The following is a 20314-nucleotide window of genomic DNA, read 5'->3' as shown; positions in this document are numbered from 1 at the left end:
TTATATTCTTATACCATAAGTTAAAATATCAATAATTGAACTGTTATAATGGTTCAACTAGTTTATTTACATATAGTAGTTCTTTAGAGATGCACACGATGTCCCATACCGGACTTGTACGAAAATTTAATAAAAGTATAAGAAATCTTACAAAATCCTAGTCATAATTTAGCTGGGCGGAGTCTACATTGTTGTTTAATGCGTGATGGTCGTGTTTGACAATAGTACTTGTATCGTGTGTCCCTAATACTGATAGTAATAATAATGCAGTATTTTTAATTAAAACTGACAAAGACCTTACAGTTTTCACTATTATTTTGTTGTAGCTATCTCATATTAATTTAAAATCAGTCTATGATAACTGAAAGTCATATAAACATTTTTTTTTTAAACTTTCGTTTTTATTTTACTCAGTTAAGTTATTTACACTTTTTTTTTTTGTTATATTAATATGAATATGACTTATGTATAATGCATACTTATATAAAAGCATACCATATGTTTACAACGTTGAATATAATATATTATAAGTATATACTATACTTTAGATATCAACCCTACAGTAATAGTAAACTATATTCAATATTCTATTGTACCCCTGAGTCATATGATAAAAATGAATAATTATTTGATCAAAATAGCAAAAGTCAATGAAAACAAAATATATCATTCTGAATGACTCAACATTTCTTGTTTGTGAATGAAAGACTTTATTTATCGAGTAATAGAACCATGGCTTTGGCTAACGAAGGAAACTATGATACATGGACGTATATGTATGTATGTAATATTGTGTATTTATTTTAACAAGAAAACTATTGAATATTATTCTATTAAGAAACAATTTGTTTTAAATAATAAATGTTATGGATCACGTATAGGGTGTGTATAAATAGTTTAAAAGTAAAATCATTAAATTTCTTAAAGAACCCTTTTTTTGTAATATTTACCACAGTTGTATATTCATGCAATCACCTTTACTAAGTGGCGGTTATAAATCATTACCATTAAAATCCATGTGTTCTTACTTGGGTTATTCTTTAGAGTGTATCTGCCAACACCTCAGGTGTTGTACGGGTCACTGAATATATATCACCATTGGGATTCCTAATTTTAACAGTAATATGTTCGATAACGTTTGGAAAAAAGGAGGAGTACGTGAATGCTTTTGCGGCTTCGAGAATAACGGATAGATGCGGGAAATTGACTGGAATAGGACTTCCACACTGTGACTCGGTGGTCCAGAAGACAATAATTTAACGGTGCCAAATGTGATTCGATTAATACACTTCGGACTTTTTGGAGGAAAAAAATGCTGATTTCGATTTTTCTTCTAGCTTTATTGTGGCAACTGATCTAGTTTCGAAATTACGTTGGTATATTCCAACTTAAATGTATTGCTGAATATAATTCAAAAATGAGTAATATCGTAACGATGACACTATCGACTATGGCACACAAATAGCAATAATTGTTACAAAGCTTCTATTTATAATTCTATATTCTATAGAATGATCAAGTTAACAAAAGTTATACATGATTGTATGATACTAGTGTTAACATATTATAATAGGCATGAGACTTTAAAAATCTCACAAATTTTAAATTTTATTATTATTTATTTTTTAATATTGAATTTTTATTTTACACCTTTTCGTAGTACTATAAATTGTAGGCTATGTCCGAATAATATGCTATTGACCACTTTTTGGTTCTCAATACGTTATTCAGATCGAACGTTCTATCTTATAAGTGAGGGAATTTGTATTTAGTATCTAAGTAACGGTTGCTAATTACATAATTAACTAACAATTACTATTATCGTTTTAGCGCTTGAATATTGATGTGTTTTTTAAAAAATAATTGCGATAATGCAACCGAATACGAAAACTAAATGGGAAACTGCAAAATTGCTGGATTCACAAATCGTCCAGTTGAAGTTGGCCAAATGTGGATCAGCAAACCTAGTACAGACATCAGAAGCCCTGAGACGCATCCGTTTTGAAGCATCGGTTGTAGGCAAAGAAGTGGAAACGATCCGTATAATTTTAGACGACCATTGGGCCAACACTAACAGCTTAGCTAGATCTAACATAGATCTGTTGCAAGAGTTAAAAGAAAAATTACAAAAATGGAGACGGAGTAAAAAATTTGAACAGTTAATGCAAAAACAGACGATTTTAACGAGCAATATCCACCGAATGAAAACTAGGTTGGTCGAGGAATTAAAAAAATGGCAAGACCTATTTAATCACATTGAACAAATTAAAAAAGATTACGAAGTAATGGAACACATTGTTGAGTTATCAATGGAAGAAAATCAAACCACTTGTCCGAGCGCTACGCGAAAACCATGTTAAAAAAAAATAGAGTACTTGCAATTTGTTTTATAATAGAATGTATGAGTAATGAGTATTGGAAAACGTATTATTATGTTTTTAGTACGTTATAGCATATCTTGTCGTTTATTCAATAATAACAAATTTTAGGCTATTTGTTCTAAGATAAAAAGAAATACATATGTTTAAAAACATATCTTGCTATTTTTATAATCTAATGAGCTATAAATAAAAAATTAATTATCGAAGAAAAGGCAAAATCTCTAAGAACAAAAAGTAAAGATTATAATAAAATATTATCAAGGGTAAAATTATCTGTAAACGCTTTATTGAAGACCTTATATTATATTATATATTATTATAAATAATACTATGCGTTATATTTTAATGCTATGTATTATATCGTCATATTTTTTTTAAACTTGAATACTTAAAAATAAAAACTAGTCTGTTAGATTATTAAATAACACAAGAGTTTTACATTTAACTAAGTTTACACGCCACTCATATTAGATTTAATTAGGAATCTGCATTCAGTGTTGGAAAAAATCCGTAATAATCATTGTTTATCCAATACTGACGTTCTGAACCGATTCTCTAGCCAAGGGTGTAAAAACTTAACCTAAAAGTTTGGGTTTGAAATCATAAAATTTCGGATTTTGACTGTCCTTATGTATTTAAATTACTCCCACGACGTAGTAAAAGTGATGCACTATTACACATATCTTGATTTCAATTTATAATATATTTATATCATAATAATGTTTTTCTATGAGACTTGTCACAACCCTCGTGTTCATAAAGCTTTTTGCTATATATATACCACCATTTTTTGCTATTATAGAGGACTCTACATGGTAATTTAGATTCAATAGACGCTGGTAGATAATACTTGTGCAAGCGTACAGCCAATATATTACAAACACATTGAGGCTTTCATCAAACGTGCTATTGAATGTACGAAAGCATTGGAATTATAGTGGGTAACTTTAATAGACTATATACACTCGACAACCTTAATACTATTTAATAGTACACGTGTCTATATAGGATTTACTCTTAGAACGAATTAACACTTTCAAGAGACGTCGTATTTTACAAAAATAGTAAAATATAGACATCAAAGTTTAATTATTAAGCTGTTAAATCTTAATTGTATAATACTGCAATAATATTTGATCAACAAAATAGTTTTTTCAGCTAAATAAGTTAAATATTAATTCTTGATTATAATAAATCATCAAGAGTTTTAAAGAATATTTATTAGACGTTTTTATTTAATTTTTTTTTTACAAGGTAACTTTTTATATTCCACGTATTGGTTTACCAAAGTAAAATGATGATTAAACAATAACCAGTAATTTGAGTGATTATTTTTTAATGTATTAGTGATTTAAATTATAGCTGGGAAAAGGTAGACTATATTACTGTTAATTTTAAACAGAAAAGTTTACAGACCATAACCACATGACAGTTATTAACTGTTTAGCAAATGTATTAATCACCAAACTATAAATATTTATCAGTTGGCAGTTGCTAAACATTAATAAACGATATAATGTACACATATGATGCAATCTAAAAAATATAACGTATGTCCTCAGGTACACTTATAATCATTAAATTTTAACATAATGTATAAATATATTATAATGTACATCTAATTTTTAGTATAACAATACAAACAAATTAGAATCAAAATATTTTGTATTGTTCGCACGCTTATCTTTTTACAGTGAATTGTGATATTAAATGTTACTTGATTTATACAAAAATGTATTTGTATAGTTTTGATAATAAGTCATTACAAATGACCCATTGGATCGAGATAGAATTACTGCTACTTGAAGATCGTTTATCTGATTATGCAACTATTTATTTCTATCGGGGTATGGACTTACAGGAAAATGTCACCTTAACTCCTCCTTCTACTCTAGTCCTAAAATAGTTTGGTCGGATTCATCAAATGGACAATTTGTTATGATCTCAGTATCATTATTTAAAGCTCGATGAATCAAAACATAAATATTCAATAAACAAAAGAAAACAAAAAATACATTAAATCAAAAAGTAAAAAGTGAATTAAATAAATTCTATATTTATTGAATAAAATTAAAAAATATAAGTTACAAAAAATAGCATTCGTTTCTCAATGATATTGCTTAAGCATTTTTATGGTTAGCGCCGGTCGATTGTATTACTTTTCGACTCATTAAACAAAAAGTATAAACTGTACAATAAATCGCGTTGGCATTTCTTTACCTTTTTAACGGTCTCATAACTAATACTCAACATTGTAGAGAAAAAGGTAATTTATCTAAGCATATAATTCAATTGTATTTAAATGTACAAATTAAATGTAATTGATATTCGCAACCTTTTGTTTGTTTTAACTATAAATAACGAATCCTTTGGGGTTTTTCGGTTTCATCGTTGTATATTGACGTGTTGCACATTTACAACGCTAACACGAGCTAAATTTTCATTTAAGGTCTCTAATTTCACGCTAGTCGGCTTGTAACTTGTTTTTATTTTTAATTATATTGTTTAATACTTATTATAATCTGTGAAGCAATAATGATTTTTTTTTTTTCTTTTCCACTTTATTTCGCATAAGTGGAGACATAGTCCTACCTCTAATAAAATATTATCCAAAAAAAAATGATAATTATCAATTGTCTAGTCCCATTTGACTGTTTTAAAGTTTAAAACATAATAATACTTTTGGTACGTATTATTTATTAAAATATTTTATTGTTTAAAAATGTTTACATTTTAATTTATAAAAATCTTTATAATCCTAGGACTAAACGAAAACTGCAGCCGGTCACGGTTTCTTAAATCTTCAACAATTTTTCCCCTTTATTCTCCTTTTTTGTAGTTTAAATGCAGATTATGAAATTAGGTACATTTAGCCTTTCTTCATGTTTTCAATAGAAATTCCCACAGTTAATCCGTCAAATATAAAACGCTAAGGGATTAAATACAATGGAAACAGTGAGAACACTTATTTCTATAAGCTCAAATAAACAAGGATAAAACTACAAATGCATGTTATTTAATTGTATACGAGTTATCTTTTTAGAGTATTGTAAAAAAAAAAGTTTTTAACTTAAATAAATTATTGCCGTACACTTTCATGTTTATCTTAGTTATTAAGATCAAATTGTTTTACTAATTAAATCTTAAGTATAAATTATTATATAATACTTTATTTATTATAAAATTACAAAACTATAGTATAAGGTGTTATAAGTAAGTAAATATCAGAATTTATTTTATATCATTAGTAGATCAATAAAGTTAACCTAAAATTAATTTGTTAATTTTACTGATTTTATGGTTGTTAAATATGAATTGCACATGTTTATGGGTAGTCATCCAAAATTGATAGCATGAAATATGTTGAACTACGTATTTCATACATAACATAATATACTACCACGAATAGCCTTATAGGTATCAATCGAATCTTATTGTAATTTGAGTCTTATTACTGTTAGAGTTCTATATTTTCTTGAAATATATATTCCAACCATTGGCTAGGTTATATTATAGTATATTTAGATGGTTGTTTTTTTATTTACAGTATTTTAAAACTATTTACAAAATATGTTATGTACTCACGACAAGCGTTTCTAAAATAAAATAAAAACCACATTTTAGTGTAGTATGTATATATTAAATTATTTTTAAACAGGACTTTATAATAACTGTTCCAATGAAATCAAATCAAATTAGAATTTGGTCTACTTATTACTCGTGGCTAATGGGCATAAAATAAAATACGAATTTGTAGTAGTGTATATTTCTAAATAAATACATATTTTTTTTATTTTCTAGACACCTTCGTGTACCCATAAAGCTTGTTTGGGCAGCGTCATGAGTCATGAATTTCAAAATTCTATAGTTAGACCAAAACATGAAGTACTACGGCTGGCCGATGACTTCTTGAAACAATATTTTGCATCTATTAAAAGGTAACAATTTATTGATTTTATTTATATTACACACAATAAATAAATTCTAATATTAGTATGTAACATAAATGACAAAATCTTGTTTTAAAAGTTGACAAAAACACTGTAATTTGTATAATATACTACTTATTCAAGATATTATAATCAAAGACCAAATTAAATTTATCTAGATGCACGTATGTACTCATTTTGCATACACAATACGCCTTACAATCATAATACCAATTTTGGGATATTATTCTAACACTGCAAAACGGAAGTTTTTTGGCGTTATAAATAAAAATTAAATTTATATGTAAGCGAAATCTGTACCTGAGAAATGATCCGTTTTATGTAATAAAGAATATCAACAAAATGCGTTAGAATCTATAAATAAAAAACCACTTTATAGGGCTTATTTTTAATTAAACATGTTATACATTCTAAAAATAAATTCTGTTTTTTTTTTATTTAACTGTACATTTTGAAAACTATGTTTTTTTTATTTACCATAATAATACTAAACACTTACATTACAACTTTTTAGAAAGTTTTCTCATTTTTCAAAAATATTTTTTTTTGTATTGATTCATAAATTGTTTACACTTTAAATACAACACATACTCGAAACAATAAGTAATATTTCTTAAATGGAAAAAAGAAAACAAATTGCATAATAGACAGAAATACATATTGATCAACTGAATAAATTATCTAAGAACTTAAAACTATGTGCTGATTACTCCAAAATATGTATTTCCATCAAATAAAATGTTAATATCATAGATCTTAATAACGTTAAAGATAATCTTCTTGTAATAATAATATATTATCATAACTACTATTAAATTATTAGAAATTTAAAAGTTATTTTTGGCTTCATCGCGCCGTCTAACAAATATGTATTATGTACAAAGACTTGTCAAGTATACTTTAATTAAATTCATAGAGACTTTTTAAATGTTTTACTTGTCCGTAAAACAGTATTTAGTGTACGTAATAGGTATATTTAATATATTGCTACTAAAAAATGTCAATGGTTTGGAATTGTTAAAATTCAACTTTTTTGCGGCAGATATTGAGAGTTATAAATCCAAAACCCGTGCTTACCAGATGGAATATTAATTGCGGGCACTAATGGTTATGAATGTTAAGCTAACATAAATCAAAATAGTTAAAGTTTAACGAATGCGTTTCTATAATATCATTGCTGACCACGATCGATGGTACACGGTGCCGGGTTATTCCTTTAATCGCAGCACTCGTTCCGCCCAAAAGTTACTAAGGTAAACGCAAAATACGAGGGTCACGGTATGTGCAGTGTGTCCGAAAACTTGTGTACGAATGACATGCTAAACCGGTCAGGTTTACAATGCTGGAGCAAGCGACAGAATTACACAGATAGTTTTAATCGCATTTAAACTGTCAGGAAGGCTGCGGATTTAAATTCGGACGAGCAAAAGTTTACAATATTGCTTTGTAGAAGTTTGGATGTTTGAACGAAAACAAAAAAAAAAAAAATTAGTAGACGTTTATATAATATTGGCAAATGTTACCTTCGAATCGTATTGTCTTCGAGATCCAACACCTTAAGACCTCCCCCTCACAACTCGAGTGACTTAGACGCGGTCGCAATAAAATCGTACCACCGCTGTTGCCGCGTCTCTTTTAGTTAATTATCCAGATCGGTATAAGGCGAGAAATGTTTTGTTTTTGCGGTACAACAGCAAAGCGTTTTGAACATTTTACGACGCCAATAAAATCATTGGGTACACGGGCAATTCGTACTTAAGCGTATGCCACCGTGTATACACGTATAGAAGTACGGTCCGCGTCGATTTGGAAGAATTACTACAATCGGCATGATATACTAAAACTCACTTATTTGATTGAAAAGTATAATATATGGATTTTATCCAAACAAATTGATTGTAAATATAAAAAAGAAACACTAAACCTTAGACGGCGATACACCGTGCAACGGTCGCGGATCGTAGCAAATCATTATTATATGTGTAATCCCATCAGTTTTTACTTCTGTCTCGAGGGCCATAAACGATGCAGGCACAGTTGGCCAAACATTTTGATGGAGGATTGAAATGGAAAATGGGTATTGAATTTTTGTAAACGACTGAAATATTACAATTACATTAAATACAGCAAATAGCTGACTTACAAAAGAAAACGGGAACTCAGTAACTATATCATACCTAAAAATATCACACTACATATGCTTAAAAAAAACATATAAATATACAATGTTTAATTACTCATAATATTATTTATGAATAGTTTATATTATCTTATAAAATTGGTTATTATAAATAGGAGGTAACAGATTCAATGTGTACACAACCCGTTCGATAAGATGTATATTTATTACTTAATGTAATGTTCTATTCATGTATTAATATTGTATAAGCTTTATTTCGTACAACAAATCTACTTTTTTTTTGTATATTTTTTTACTTCAAGACTAATAATTACAATGTCAAAATATTATTTAAAAAAAGAAATAAATTGTTAAAATACTATTGCTTTTAACTCATGTGTAACAAATACAATACGAATGAAATGTATTTATTTAGTTTTATCTTAGCAAAATTAATTATAAGCAGTTTTAATGTTACTTGTATGCGCTCTAGGTTGACTGATATCAAAGTCAATGTCCGCATTAACAGCAAAGATTAAATGTGTATGACAGGAAAATTACAAGAGGGAAAAATTTACATTTTACTACAGACAGTGTTTTGACTGTCATGTTTTTTTTTTCATTGCCTATTCTTTATCATTCAACACTTGATAGGCGGAATACATAATTATGTTTTCAACGGTTTAATATGCACAAAAGTATTCGTATTGAAGGCACAACGCCGATGTTTGGAAAGACCCCAAGCTAAAAGGTTGTGACAGTTACCAACCCACCCAAGTTGGAAAATATCATGTTAATTTAACGTTGTTAAATTAGTATCATTACTTAACATATAACCATTATGGGGTAACAACTCTCATAGCAATTACTTGTAAATAATGTCTGGTAAACGCAACCCTTGTATCGCACCTTTAACCATGTATATTAATTTCAATTTTAAAAGTCATACTTACTGCAATATGGTAACACCCATATTTTCCCAATGTTTTAGCGATTTTACAATTTAATATGCGAGTGATGATAAGCTATCTAATTCTAGCAACAGCACTTACACTAACTTATTTTTTTTTTATAGGTTTTTGATATGGCCAAATTAATTGATGTACATTTATTAATTTTTACAATAACATCAAAAAAGTACATTTTTTTAACTAAGCTATTACTGTTTCTGTTATTATTGTTTCCTTGCATGTTGTTTACTGATAAAAATGCTTACTAGTTGTAAGCCACACACTTTTTTTTAAGTAACATACAGTTAATTTTAATTTTCTTAATGGGGGACTCAAACAATTATTTATTCGTACCCGGCAGATGCTTTTGATTATAATATCTATTCGAATATTTACGACATCGCTTTTTTAGTTGTGCCAGTTAAATAAATATAAACTTATTTATTTCAATATTTTCAATCGTAATAAACAATTATAAACATATTATGCACTCATCATATTCAATATAGTAAAAACGATTTTAAAAAAGATATTTTTTTTAACAAAGTGTATAGAACTTGGAAATTGCTTTGTTGGTGTCAAGTACTGACTATACACGTATAATCAGAAAACTTTAAAGCTCTGTTAACATTTTCACTACTAATATCATAAGGAGATTATGCTGGTATTTTTTTTTTTTTAACTGGCCGTGTCACTTTTTTTTACCCGGAAAATCTTTGTATGCATATAATGATAAATAATGACCTCGCAACGGCAAAATACAAGTTGCTAATAATAATAATAATAATAATAGTAATAGTAATTTGTATGACACAACAAAAAATATGGTAAATATGTTACTGATGGCTTCCGATTTGAAACTGGTTACAGGTCTGAACAAACGGTATATAAAAAAAAAATGAATAAATGCAATTACATTTGGGGATGGAGGGGTTTATTGCTGTATTTGTTACATATTTTGTTTTGCTAATTTGGAAAATACACAAATAAACTAGTTTAACTAAGTATTGATGTATTATTTCTTAACATTATATCATAAAATAATGTATTACAAAGTATCAAAAAAAACCTCCTTTTCTTTGGCTTATCCGGTTCAACGATTTACACTAGCGGCCTGGAACTGAATGAAAATCTTATACTTGCAAATTAAAAACCGGTAGTCATTGGTTTAGAGGTAGAAAATAAATTTTAAAGTGTGAGATACGGGCGGATAAAGCGCAAATAGGATCCCATAGCTGACTAGCGATTACCGGGCGAGACGTTACAAAGTAATAAATAAAATCACTGGCATTAAAACCCTGTAACTTGAACCTGTGGTAAGTGTTTAAAATATAGCCTCGATTTAGACGCAAGACCTATCGATGCAGACTGTTATTAACACACAATATTATAATATGATACTCCCACATAATGACCCATAAAATGTTGCCCAAAAACAGATTGTCTGTATTTAATTTAATTCTAAATGATTTTCAAACTTACCCGTTTCTGTCTCAAGTCTCATTTTATAAATATTAATACAATGCAATGTGGTCCCGAATGGGAGTATTTATAACTGATATTATTATGATTATCAACAAGTTTCGTCTAAACGGCAAGGATAAACTGAAAGTTTGTTTTGCTACAAACCGTCACCAAACGAATTGGTAATGCAAAAACTTAAGAATAACATCTCTGTACGCACAACACACCGTCACCACTACCAATGACAGGTGCGAGACCCCGAAAACGAATTTCGGCTTAACCCTAACGTGGAATTGTACCTATGGAAGACAGGAGTAGTGCACTGGTATGACGCGATCTGATAATAATATGATATAAGTGGAAAACTTCATACGAGACAGCTATGGTTATAATGGAGCCGTACAGTTTATGTGTACAAGTGTGCATACTAAGTAGTAAGCCTAACCGCGTAGGTAACTGATTAACCATAGTCACTCATGGGGTAAGTACGATAAAATACAAGCCCGGCAAGTTGGGATAGGGACCAATGGTCAAAGAACGGAAATGAAACGTAAAAGGCCGGAACATCCCGGAAAAAGAGTTTAATACCAAAGGTCACTATTTCTTTTGCTTTTACCGTCTTCCGGTTAACTGCAAATCGTCTGCTTAGTTTTGTACTTAACATTTACAGCTGATCGTGTATCCATTTCACAAAATTACAACCTGTATTTTTTTTATCAAAATTTATAAAAAAAAATAACCCAGTCATATACCGCAAGAAAACATTTTACTTTTTTATATTTATCTAAAATACTCGATTAAGTACTAAAATTAAATGACAATATGTTTTTTTTTTAATTATATTATAAACTTGTACTATAATACACAAAACTGTAGGTCTATTACACATAGTTAAACGAAAACAAAAAGCATAATACCACTATAGAAATCTCTATTGATTGAAGATATATTTTTTTTTTTATAATTTGGTATATAACAGACCAGTTGTTTAAGAAATTGCATTTTTGATAGATTTAATTGGACTTCGCACATTATAGTTGTCCGTTTAAAAAACAGTTTAATATAATACTTATAATATATTACATTTGTGTGTATATAAATGTATTCACAACTGTCATGAGACTTGAATAAATCCCAAGAACCGAGTAACAGTAAGAAACTTTATGTAAACATTTATTCGGTTTAGCATTTGCTGCCGGCAAATTATATTGTTAGATTTTAAGATATGAGTTTGCTCCTTGGTAAAAAATGATTGCAGTACAGACTGCAGTCACCAAAACGGGTGAAACAATGGTTTTACTCGCTGTTTTATATAACATAAGATTCTTTAGAAACGCTAGCAGTTTACTCGGCTTGAACACAAGACTATTATTTGGTTGTGCATTATAAAATGCGGTTCGATTTCATTATACCTACATTAAGCCTCATTCTCGATATACAAGCAGACATAAAACGTTTAAAAGCCTCGGTTTCCATTAAACGGAACCGAAATTGTTTCCGGCACTTATATTTTACGTTTCAACCGACAGTTATAAACTGTAATTTAACTGTAATCACGATAAATAAATGCTTAATTTAATTTAATTAAAATACAATCATCTGTAAGTATGCAATTTCTGCGTACTTTTAATTATGAGATTTAAACAAAATGTTTAGTAACAGATATAATATATCTATACGGCCTATTGATTACTATTTACATATTGCATACAGTAAACTATTAAATAAGTAAGTAATTCTAATTCATTTTTAGAAGGAATTATTACAAATTCTCATTGTAAAAAAAAATGAATTACAAATTAAATTTCGCTTCATAAAAATATAAATAAAACACAAATCCGGCATAGCATTGTGTCATGCAAACGTTTAACAAGAATAACTGCTTCAGAATAATAAATGAATTCATGGCATGCAAGTGAGATAAGATAATTATAACCATTGTGTAAATCAGCTTCTCGTAATAAAGAAAGGAATGCCTATTAATAAGAGAAGATTCACCGTGGTAGTTATACCAAGAAACGTGAAGCGTTTACAGTCATCCCTTTGTAATATAATGGCGTTAACATTAGTACTGTCTTATTATGTTGTACAACATATGCATTTCAGTTTTTCCATTTAAAATGAGTTCAGTTAGTGCGAATTAACACAAAACCAAAAGATCAATAACTATTTACTATGATAAAAAACGTGGTTTCTTTCAAACATTCTTCCTTTGCATACCCTTTTAAAATTAAGACACCGCGCCGGAAGATAAACGGGAAAATAAAATATACGGTGAAAAAAATTATATTTGACTAAATAAATAGCATAAATATTTTTGTAAACTATAATATCAATATAATGCGCCTATAATAAGGGCTCAAGATGGACATCAGCAGATACTTCCATAATATCAAATATAGGTATAAACATTTATATATACATTTTCATAGTACCTACCTATATACATACAGGGTTGGAATAAATTATTATAAACCTTATTACTAAGAGACAGCTGTTTTCCGGAAGTTAGGTCAACATATATACATATATATATATTTGATGTTTTCGATTTATTCGACATGATAGTCGTCATAACTTTATATGTGCCATGTAACTTGGAAATTGACTTGACGTTAATCCATATACAGTAGCTATAATATGAAAAATATACACCAAGTACACATTATATTTTTCATATTACCTACATAAAATACCATAAAACTACGTAATTAAAAAGTTAATTAATTGAAAAACCATGGACTTCATAAACAGGTTCGATTCGAATTTTTTCAACAGTATTTTTTTATTTAATTGTTCTTGCGTGAAACAATTTATTCTTTAATCCATTCAAAAATAAATAAACAAAGCTCGAAAGATATTTTAAATGTTACAAAATACAAAATGATTTCTGAATGATTTTCGTCTGATAAGACGAAAAAAACAAACTTTAATTATTTTATTATATATAACACGACTATAGAATTCTACATTTTTTTTACAATCCGAAAAATAATGATTAAAATTTATTTTAACATAAAAATGGAAAATATATAATGTTTCTTTGAATAATAAATGTTTATACATATTTTTTTTTTCAATAAAAACAAGTTATGAATTTCAGTGCCTTCGCTGCTTTTACTATTTCACGCTGCCTTCATTCTCTTCAAGTCGTATTCCCTGTGCACATTTTTCGAGGTCAGTTTTTACCGTATCCATCCCCATCTCTGTCGGACACTAGGTCTTTACCCGTTGATTTTTCGTTATTTATTTTATGACGTTACCAGATTTCCAAAAATGGCTGAGCCACTGTACTCATTTACATCTTATGTATGATTTAATATTAGGATTTTAATACCATATGAATTCTCTGTTATTACAAATGTTACAAACACACTTCTTGTTAAATTAAAAAATACATTTTACTGGACTTCATTTCATTTAGCATTACATCCGTAACGTTCGTTCACATTAACAGATATGCAAATGCATGAGCTAAAATAATTGTACATGATAGTGATCTTTTAGAACATCTCAGTATATTGAATTCATTGCGCATCACGTTTCAGTTCATAAAACACGTGCTACACATATACATTTTTTGTATACATCATAATAAAATAATTTTTTTTTATAATTATTAAAAATATACATCTATTTTTGTTTTCAGATCCAATAGTCCAGCGCATATGGTTAGATGGGAACAAGTGCAACAAGAAGTCAACTCGACAGGCACTTATCAACTTACCGAAACGGAATTGGTTTTCGGTGCTAAATTAGCTTGGAGAAATTCATCCAGATGTATAGGTCGCATTCAATGGGCCAAATTGCAGGTAATAAAAATTCAGAAATTTAATGATTTCGAGAATTTTTAAAACGTCAAATACATCAAATTAAAAAAAAAAAATTTACGGATAATTTTACTGAAAAAATGATATTATTATTATATATCACACACACACAGTGTACAGCGAGAATAATGATGATACCTAAGAGATAGGTTTTAATTTAAATTTACACATATTATATAATTTTTTTTTTAGGAAGATTTTGTAAAGAATAAATTTATCTTTAACTTTCAAACATTAAATATGTATATGATGTGTATAATTCAAGTATTATTTTCACCCGGTCCGATCAAGATTGATAAAAAAAGACAAAACTACTGATTCGAGATAAATCTTCAAAGAAAACGGTTTTTATTTAATATCTCGACATTTGCATTACTACTGTGCTTTTTAAGTATGAATTTTCATAAGTATAGAATACATAATAGGCAATTATTTAAATAACATTAAAACATATAGCAAAAAGCTCGCATCCGATAAAATCAAATAAAAACACCAGTTTTTTTTTTCGTTAGCCATAATCGGTTGCAAAGCTGTTGAGCATTCGTGACTGGCTAGGTATTGGGGGTAGGGAAGAAACAGCCGAATAACCATTGATAAGTGGGTTGTCAATAGTTATCGCTGGAAGAACCGCGTATAATCTCGGTTCGACATATTGCAAAATGGATTGCAAAATACACACGTTGTATATGTAGAGGAAGAAATCGTATAAAGAATTCATCGTGTGACATTTAAATAAATCGAAAATACATTTGTTACTCGCACTTCGCTTGTTTAGGTATGCATATTTTAATATTTATGATTAAATACTGTTTACTATGCTCATTCGATTGATGGGAACACTGATGATATCAATTAACCATTGTTGTGACGGTTAAGTTAAAGCATTCATTTTATCAAGTACGCTGATAAATAATCCTACAGTAAAAAGAAATAATCGTCATCAAGCGTTGTGTTTTATTTTTAGAGGCTGGATCATTTGTATAATAATAAGTCATGGTTGTAAATTATTCGGTAAATCAATTATCAAATATTCGATCGTTAATTTGTTAATTTTAAACATCAGCGGTTTTTAATGGACATTTTAAATTGTATCCATAAAAGAACAAGAAAATTGAAGATAACATTCAGTGAATTCTCTTATTGGAATTCCAGTATTCTCCTGCTACGTTCCAAAAATCATACCCTTCTTTGGGTATGATCCGGTTAAGAACTCAACTAAAACTTTAATTAAAATCACTATAGAAAATCTATGATAATACTCACAAATGAGATTAAATTTAATTATTAATTATTCTTTGAAAATAAAATTACTAATAATATCGACTAAATAATACTAAAAAAGGCCAATATTTTTTACTTATTATTTTGTAAAGTTAAAAGAGACAATACGATACTCTTAAAAACGTGTATTCGTCTAGTTTTTCTAATAGGTATTAAACTAGACATTCAAGAAATTTATAGTAGAAATTAAAATTTATAACAAATATTTATTAATAATATAATAGTCAATACTAAATAATAACATTTTTATGACAATATTTACAATTATATTATATAATAATACATACATACATAAATGTGTATTTTTTAAATAACACTGATATTCGATTACCTTGTTAATTTACATTTATTGTCGGGAAATACTTAATACCTACATTAAATAATTGTAAATTTTATTTTAAACATTAAAAATATTGTGTTGGACGTTTTTGATTTGTCGCAGGTGTTTGATTGCCGATCAGTGACCACGACCAGTAGCATGTTTGAAGCGATTTGCAACCACATTAAGTACAGCACGAACAAGGGCAACATCAGGTCAGTTAATATAATTGGCATTTAAAATTACTTACGGATCAAATACCCATGATGTAACCTAGTACCTATATTAGCATATAAAGCATATTATTCTGCAAACGAAAGTTTTGAATTGGCGGAGGTCTTCTTCAAAATTAAACCTTTATTATACATCACATTTATTGTTGTTGTTGTTGTTGTTGTGGAAGAGGGCGGTAGTGGCAGTGTTGATAATGGTAGTTGGCATTGCTAACGTATATATATATATATATATAGCATCGTCAAGTAGTCCGATTTGAGCGTGCGGTTAATAATTTAATTTGCATACATATCGGCGATATTCCTTTACCGCATCTACTACCTATCGATAGGAATTAATTCTACTCTAGAAGTTTGATTAAACTGTCAGCTATTGACTGGTTATGCACAACCGTAAAATCCGTTTTTGACAATAATTTTTCTTCTCAATATTTTAATATATTATGTTATGTAAAAACGAACAGTAATATTTCCAGTGACACGTCAATATTCTTTAGTCAATTAATTAATTTAATTTAATTTAATTTAACAAACTCAGTTTTTTAATAAAGTTTGTATATTTTAACCGCAAAATTAAGTGAAAAATTGCTATATTAACGGCAAGTATAGTTTATTCAACTTAACATAGAGTTAAACGGACATAATAAAAAAAAAAAAAATAATGACTAATAGAAATGTATTGAGCTACAATTCGTATAACATGTAAAATATTAGGTAAATGTACTTTGTTTGAACCCTTTATGAGTCTTACTAGATAAAGTCTTAGTAGTCTAAAATGTCAGTCTTAAGTGGCTTAACTTAAGTTAAGCAACTTTTGACAGATTAATATAAATTAAGTTTTTATTATTCACAAAAATATCATGTTTTTTTTAAATTTCTATTAATAAGTAAATTATATCTAGTATTTCAGACCTAAAGTATAACTATATAATGGCTTAAAATATACTAGGTTATTGCATATCCCCACCTTTTTTTATTAAAATTCACAAAATGGCAGCCTAAGGTACATAATTGTTTTTTAGATAAATATAACATATATATATATATATAAATAAAAATTTATATTTATATATATTATAAAATAAATTAATTTAGTTGGCTGACCCTTATACTGCAGTTTTATTTTTATCATAGAAAATTTTGATGGAGAGGGGGTAGAGATGCAATAACCTTATATATTTTAAGCCATGAACTATATTATATTAGAAACTCCCTAAAAGCACAAAAAACAAATGTATACAGTTGTTAACAGTTGATATAACATATTAATATTGAAATAATATATTAAATTGTAAAAAATAATAATAGTTGAAAAAAAATATATATATACATATAATATATAAACCGCCTTGGTATCTTATACTATTTTGTACAGTTTTAAACTTATTCTACGTCTATCACAAGCGTTATACATTAAAAATGAACATAGTTCTTTCTCGTATATTTTCCCCTAGAAAAAACAAATAATACTTATATAATTCACCGTACAACAGTATGCTCAATATGATGGACGCAATAATCGTAACGATAAAAATTGATTTCCCATAAAATAACACATAACGTATAATAACCTACATAGACTATAACTTACGTTGAGATTTGTACGTTATGCATATTTTATATGATAGACTTAAACCCAACACATTCAGATTCTTTAGGAAATATTTAACAAAATATCGAGTTCTTGAAAATTTTAAATAGTTAAAAGACAACATAACGTGTTCAAGTGTACGCGAAATTGCAATTAAATACTTTTAAATACTAAAAGCGAAAGAGTATTAATTTATGGTTCTTTTTAACATTATACATTTTATTGAACCAATATAGAAAAACAACATAAAATTATTTAAACTCTTAATTTGGTTCTGCATCTTTAAAGATATAAATATATTTTTTCTTGACCAACCTTAAGTGTTTTTTTTTTTTAATATTTTTGTTATTAAAAAATTAGCTCTTGCCAATTTAAGAGTTAATAAAACTTTTATGTCTATAACTTGAATTCTAAATCTCCATAACACAACAACGTATATATATATATATATATATATATACACGGAGATGACTTTAAGGTTATAATATTATACAAAAAAAAACCTTGGTCATAAATAAACATGACACATTAAATCCTTAATGTATGTATAAAAAGAATCCGCTGTGGCGCGGTCGACAACACAAAATCAGATGTGTACGGTTGTTGTTCAGCCACGTTAAGTATTGTCTGTACCCGGCTGGGTTGCTTGAAACGAATATTAGCAACTTGTCACGCCTCTCAGCTCCCTCCAATAACCATTAAAATATAAATTAATGATTAAACTATAAAAAATAACATTTTAGAACTCGTAAAAAATTAAGTATTTTTTCATAAAAAGTATTCTTAACATTTTTAAATTTTCATAATTTACGTTATCAACATTAACGTTATTAAAATGACCACAAATTTTCAAAAAGCCGACAAAACTAGAAAATGTAAGGTAAATAAGTTAGTTAATTTAATTGATTCCTAAATGTATTATATTCTTATATGTTATTCCATAATTATAATTGTAGGATATATTATATTGTTATAGGAATCCTTGTTACAAAACCACAGAACGATAAAACTAATTACAAAACATAATATTTATGTTTATATAATAGTACGTTAGTAGTCTTTTTTTCTATCTATCCGGCAATATTTTTTCAGATAGATAATATTCCTGATAACGAATTCGACTGAAAGTTAAAAACATTGAATCGTCGAATAGCCGAACAGAAAGTTTGACTCAAATAGATAGAAATAAACAATTTTGATAAAATTGGTGACCTCTATATTTTTTGGTCGGTTAAAAATGTATAACATAAACAATATAGTAAACACTTGACACAGAAAATGCATACAAACAATAAGTCTAACCCTCTTTGGCAGCAAAGCCCACTTTTTAAAAACTCCAGAGAATAAAATCCGCATTATTAATTTATAAAGAATAATACACAGGTAATAAAATAACAGACATTTACATAAAATGCCGTACAAACATTTAATTTTCCAAGTCTTGGTAAACACTATCTCTGGATTTAATCGATTAAAAGTAAAAACTACGTTAACGACGTTAAATTGTATCCATAATTTTTAAACCAAAACTCATTTTGTTTTCTAACTTAAATTCGATCCCGTTTAATTTCCGGTTTATAACCAATTATTTACAACGTATAAATATATACATGTGTGTGTATCGCCGCTAAATTCACGTATCTGTATGCTGAAATGTTTACTTATATATGAACAGTTTAAGGTGGTACCTAACATGAATATGAGATTTCGGAATACCAATGAACTCGGTAACGTTATGATAAGACTGCCAGATGGAAAACTTTGCTATTTAAGACATTTTTTGGATACAAATGAGCACACGTGAGCTTAATACTAAAATCCTATCAACTCAATGTGCACAGTGTAAACATTAAGTAGTACTTAAAATATTACATTAAGAAACAACTTGATAATAATACAACTTCGTCGGAATAGTATATTTTATTTACTGTTGTCGAGTAAGGTATTATATTTAAAGTAATGTTAACATATTGTCATTTAACTGTTGTATTAGTAGAATAATTGTAAAAATCTAATTGCGTGAGTATTTAAAATATTTATTTTGTGTGACAGGCCACAATTGTTTGCCAAAGAAATAGTATTCAAACTGATTTACCTTATGTTTGGTGTTGTTCTTTATTCTACGTAAGAAAGTTTTGAAAAAGGATAAAGTCACAGCGACCACTTGTAAAGATTTAAAGGTTAATTCCAAAAGTT

General features: G+C 28.0%; 1 protein-coding gene across 3 annotated transcripts in view; it reads left to right on the top strand.

The window, feature by feature from the left end:
- LOC126842921 (nitric oxide synthase, salivary gland) overlaps positions 1–20314 on the top strand; it is a 60312-nt gene that overhangs the window by 27289 nt on the left and 12709 nt on the right. For all 3 annotated transcript variants that reach the window (XM_050580161.1, XM_050580170.1, XM_050580152.1), the window contains 3 exons: positions 6183–6319; positions 14514–14676; positions 16418–16509. In XM_050580161.1, the coding sequence (XP_050436118.1) occupies positions 6183–6319; positions 14514–14676; positions 16418–16509 (392 nt within the window). The remainder of the gene's footprint in view (positions 1–6182; positions 6320–14513; positions 14677–16417; positions 16510–20314) is intronic.

The sequence above is a fragment of the Adelges cooleyi genome, unplaced genomic scaffold (genome assembly GCF_023614345.1).
Source record: "Adelges cooleyi isolate 19-005CV unplaced genomic scaffold, UGA_ACOO_1.1 ACOO_flye_CR_arks_rails_tigmint_CR_PRNA_108, whole genome shotgun sequence".
Classification (NCBI taxonomy): domain Eukaryota; kingdom Metazoa; phylum Arthropoda; class Insecta; order Hemiptera; family Adelgidae; genus Adelges; species Adelges cooleyi.
This window is presented reverse-complemented; position numbering and strand designations above follow the sequence as displayed.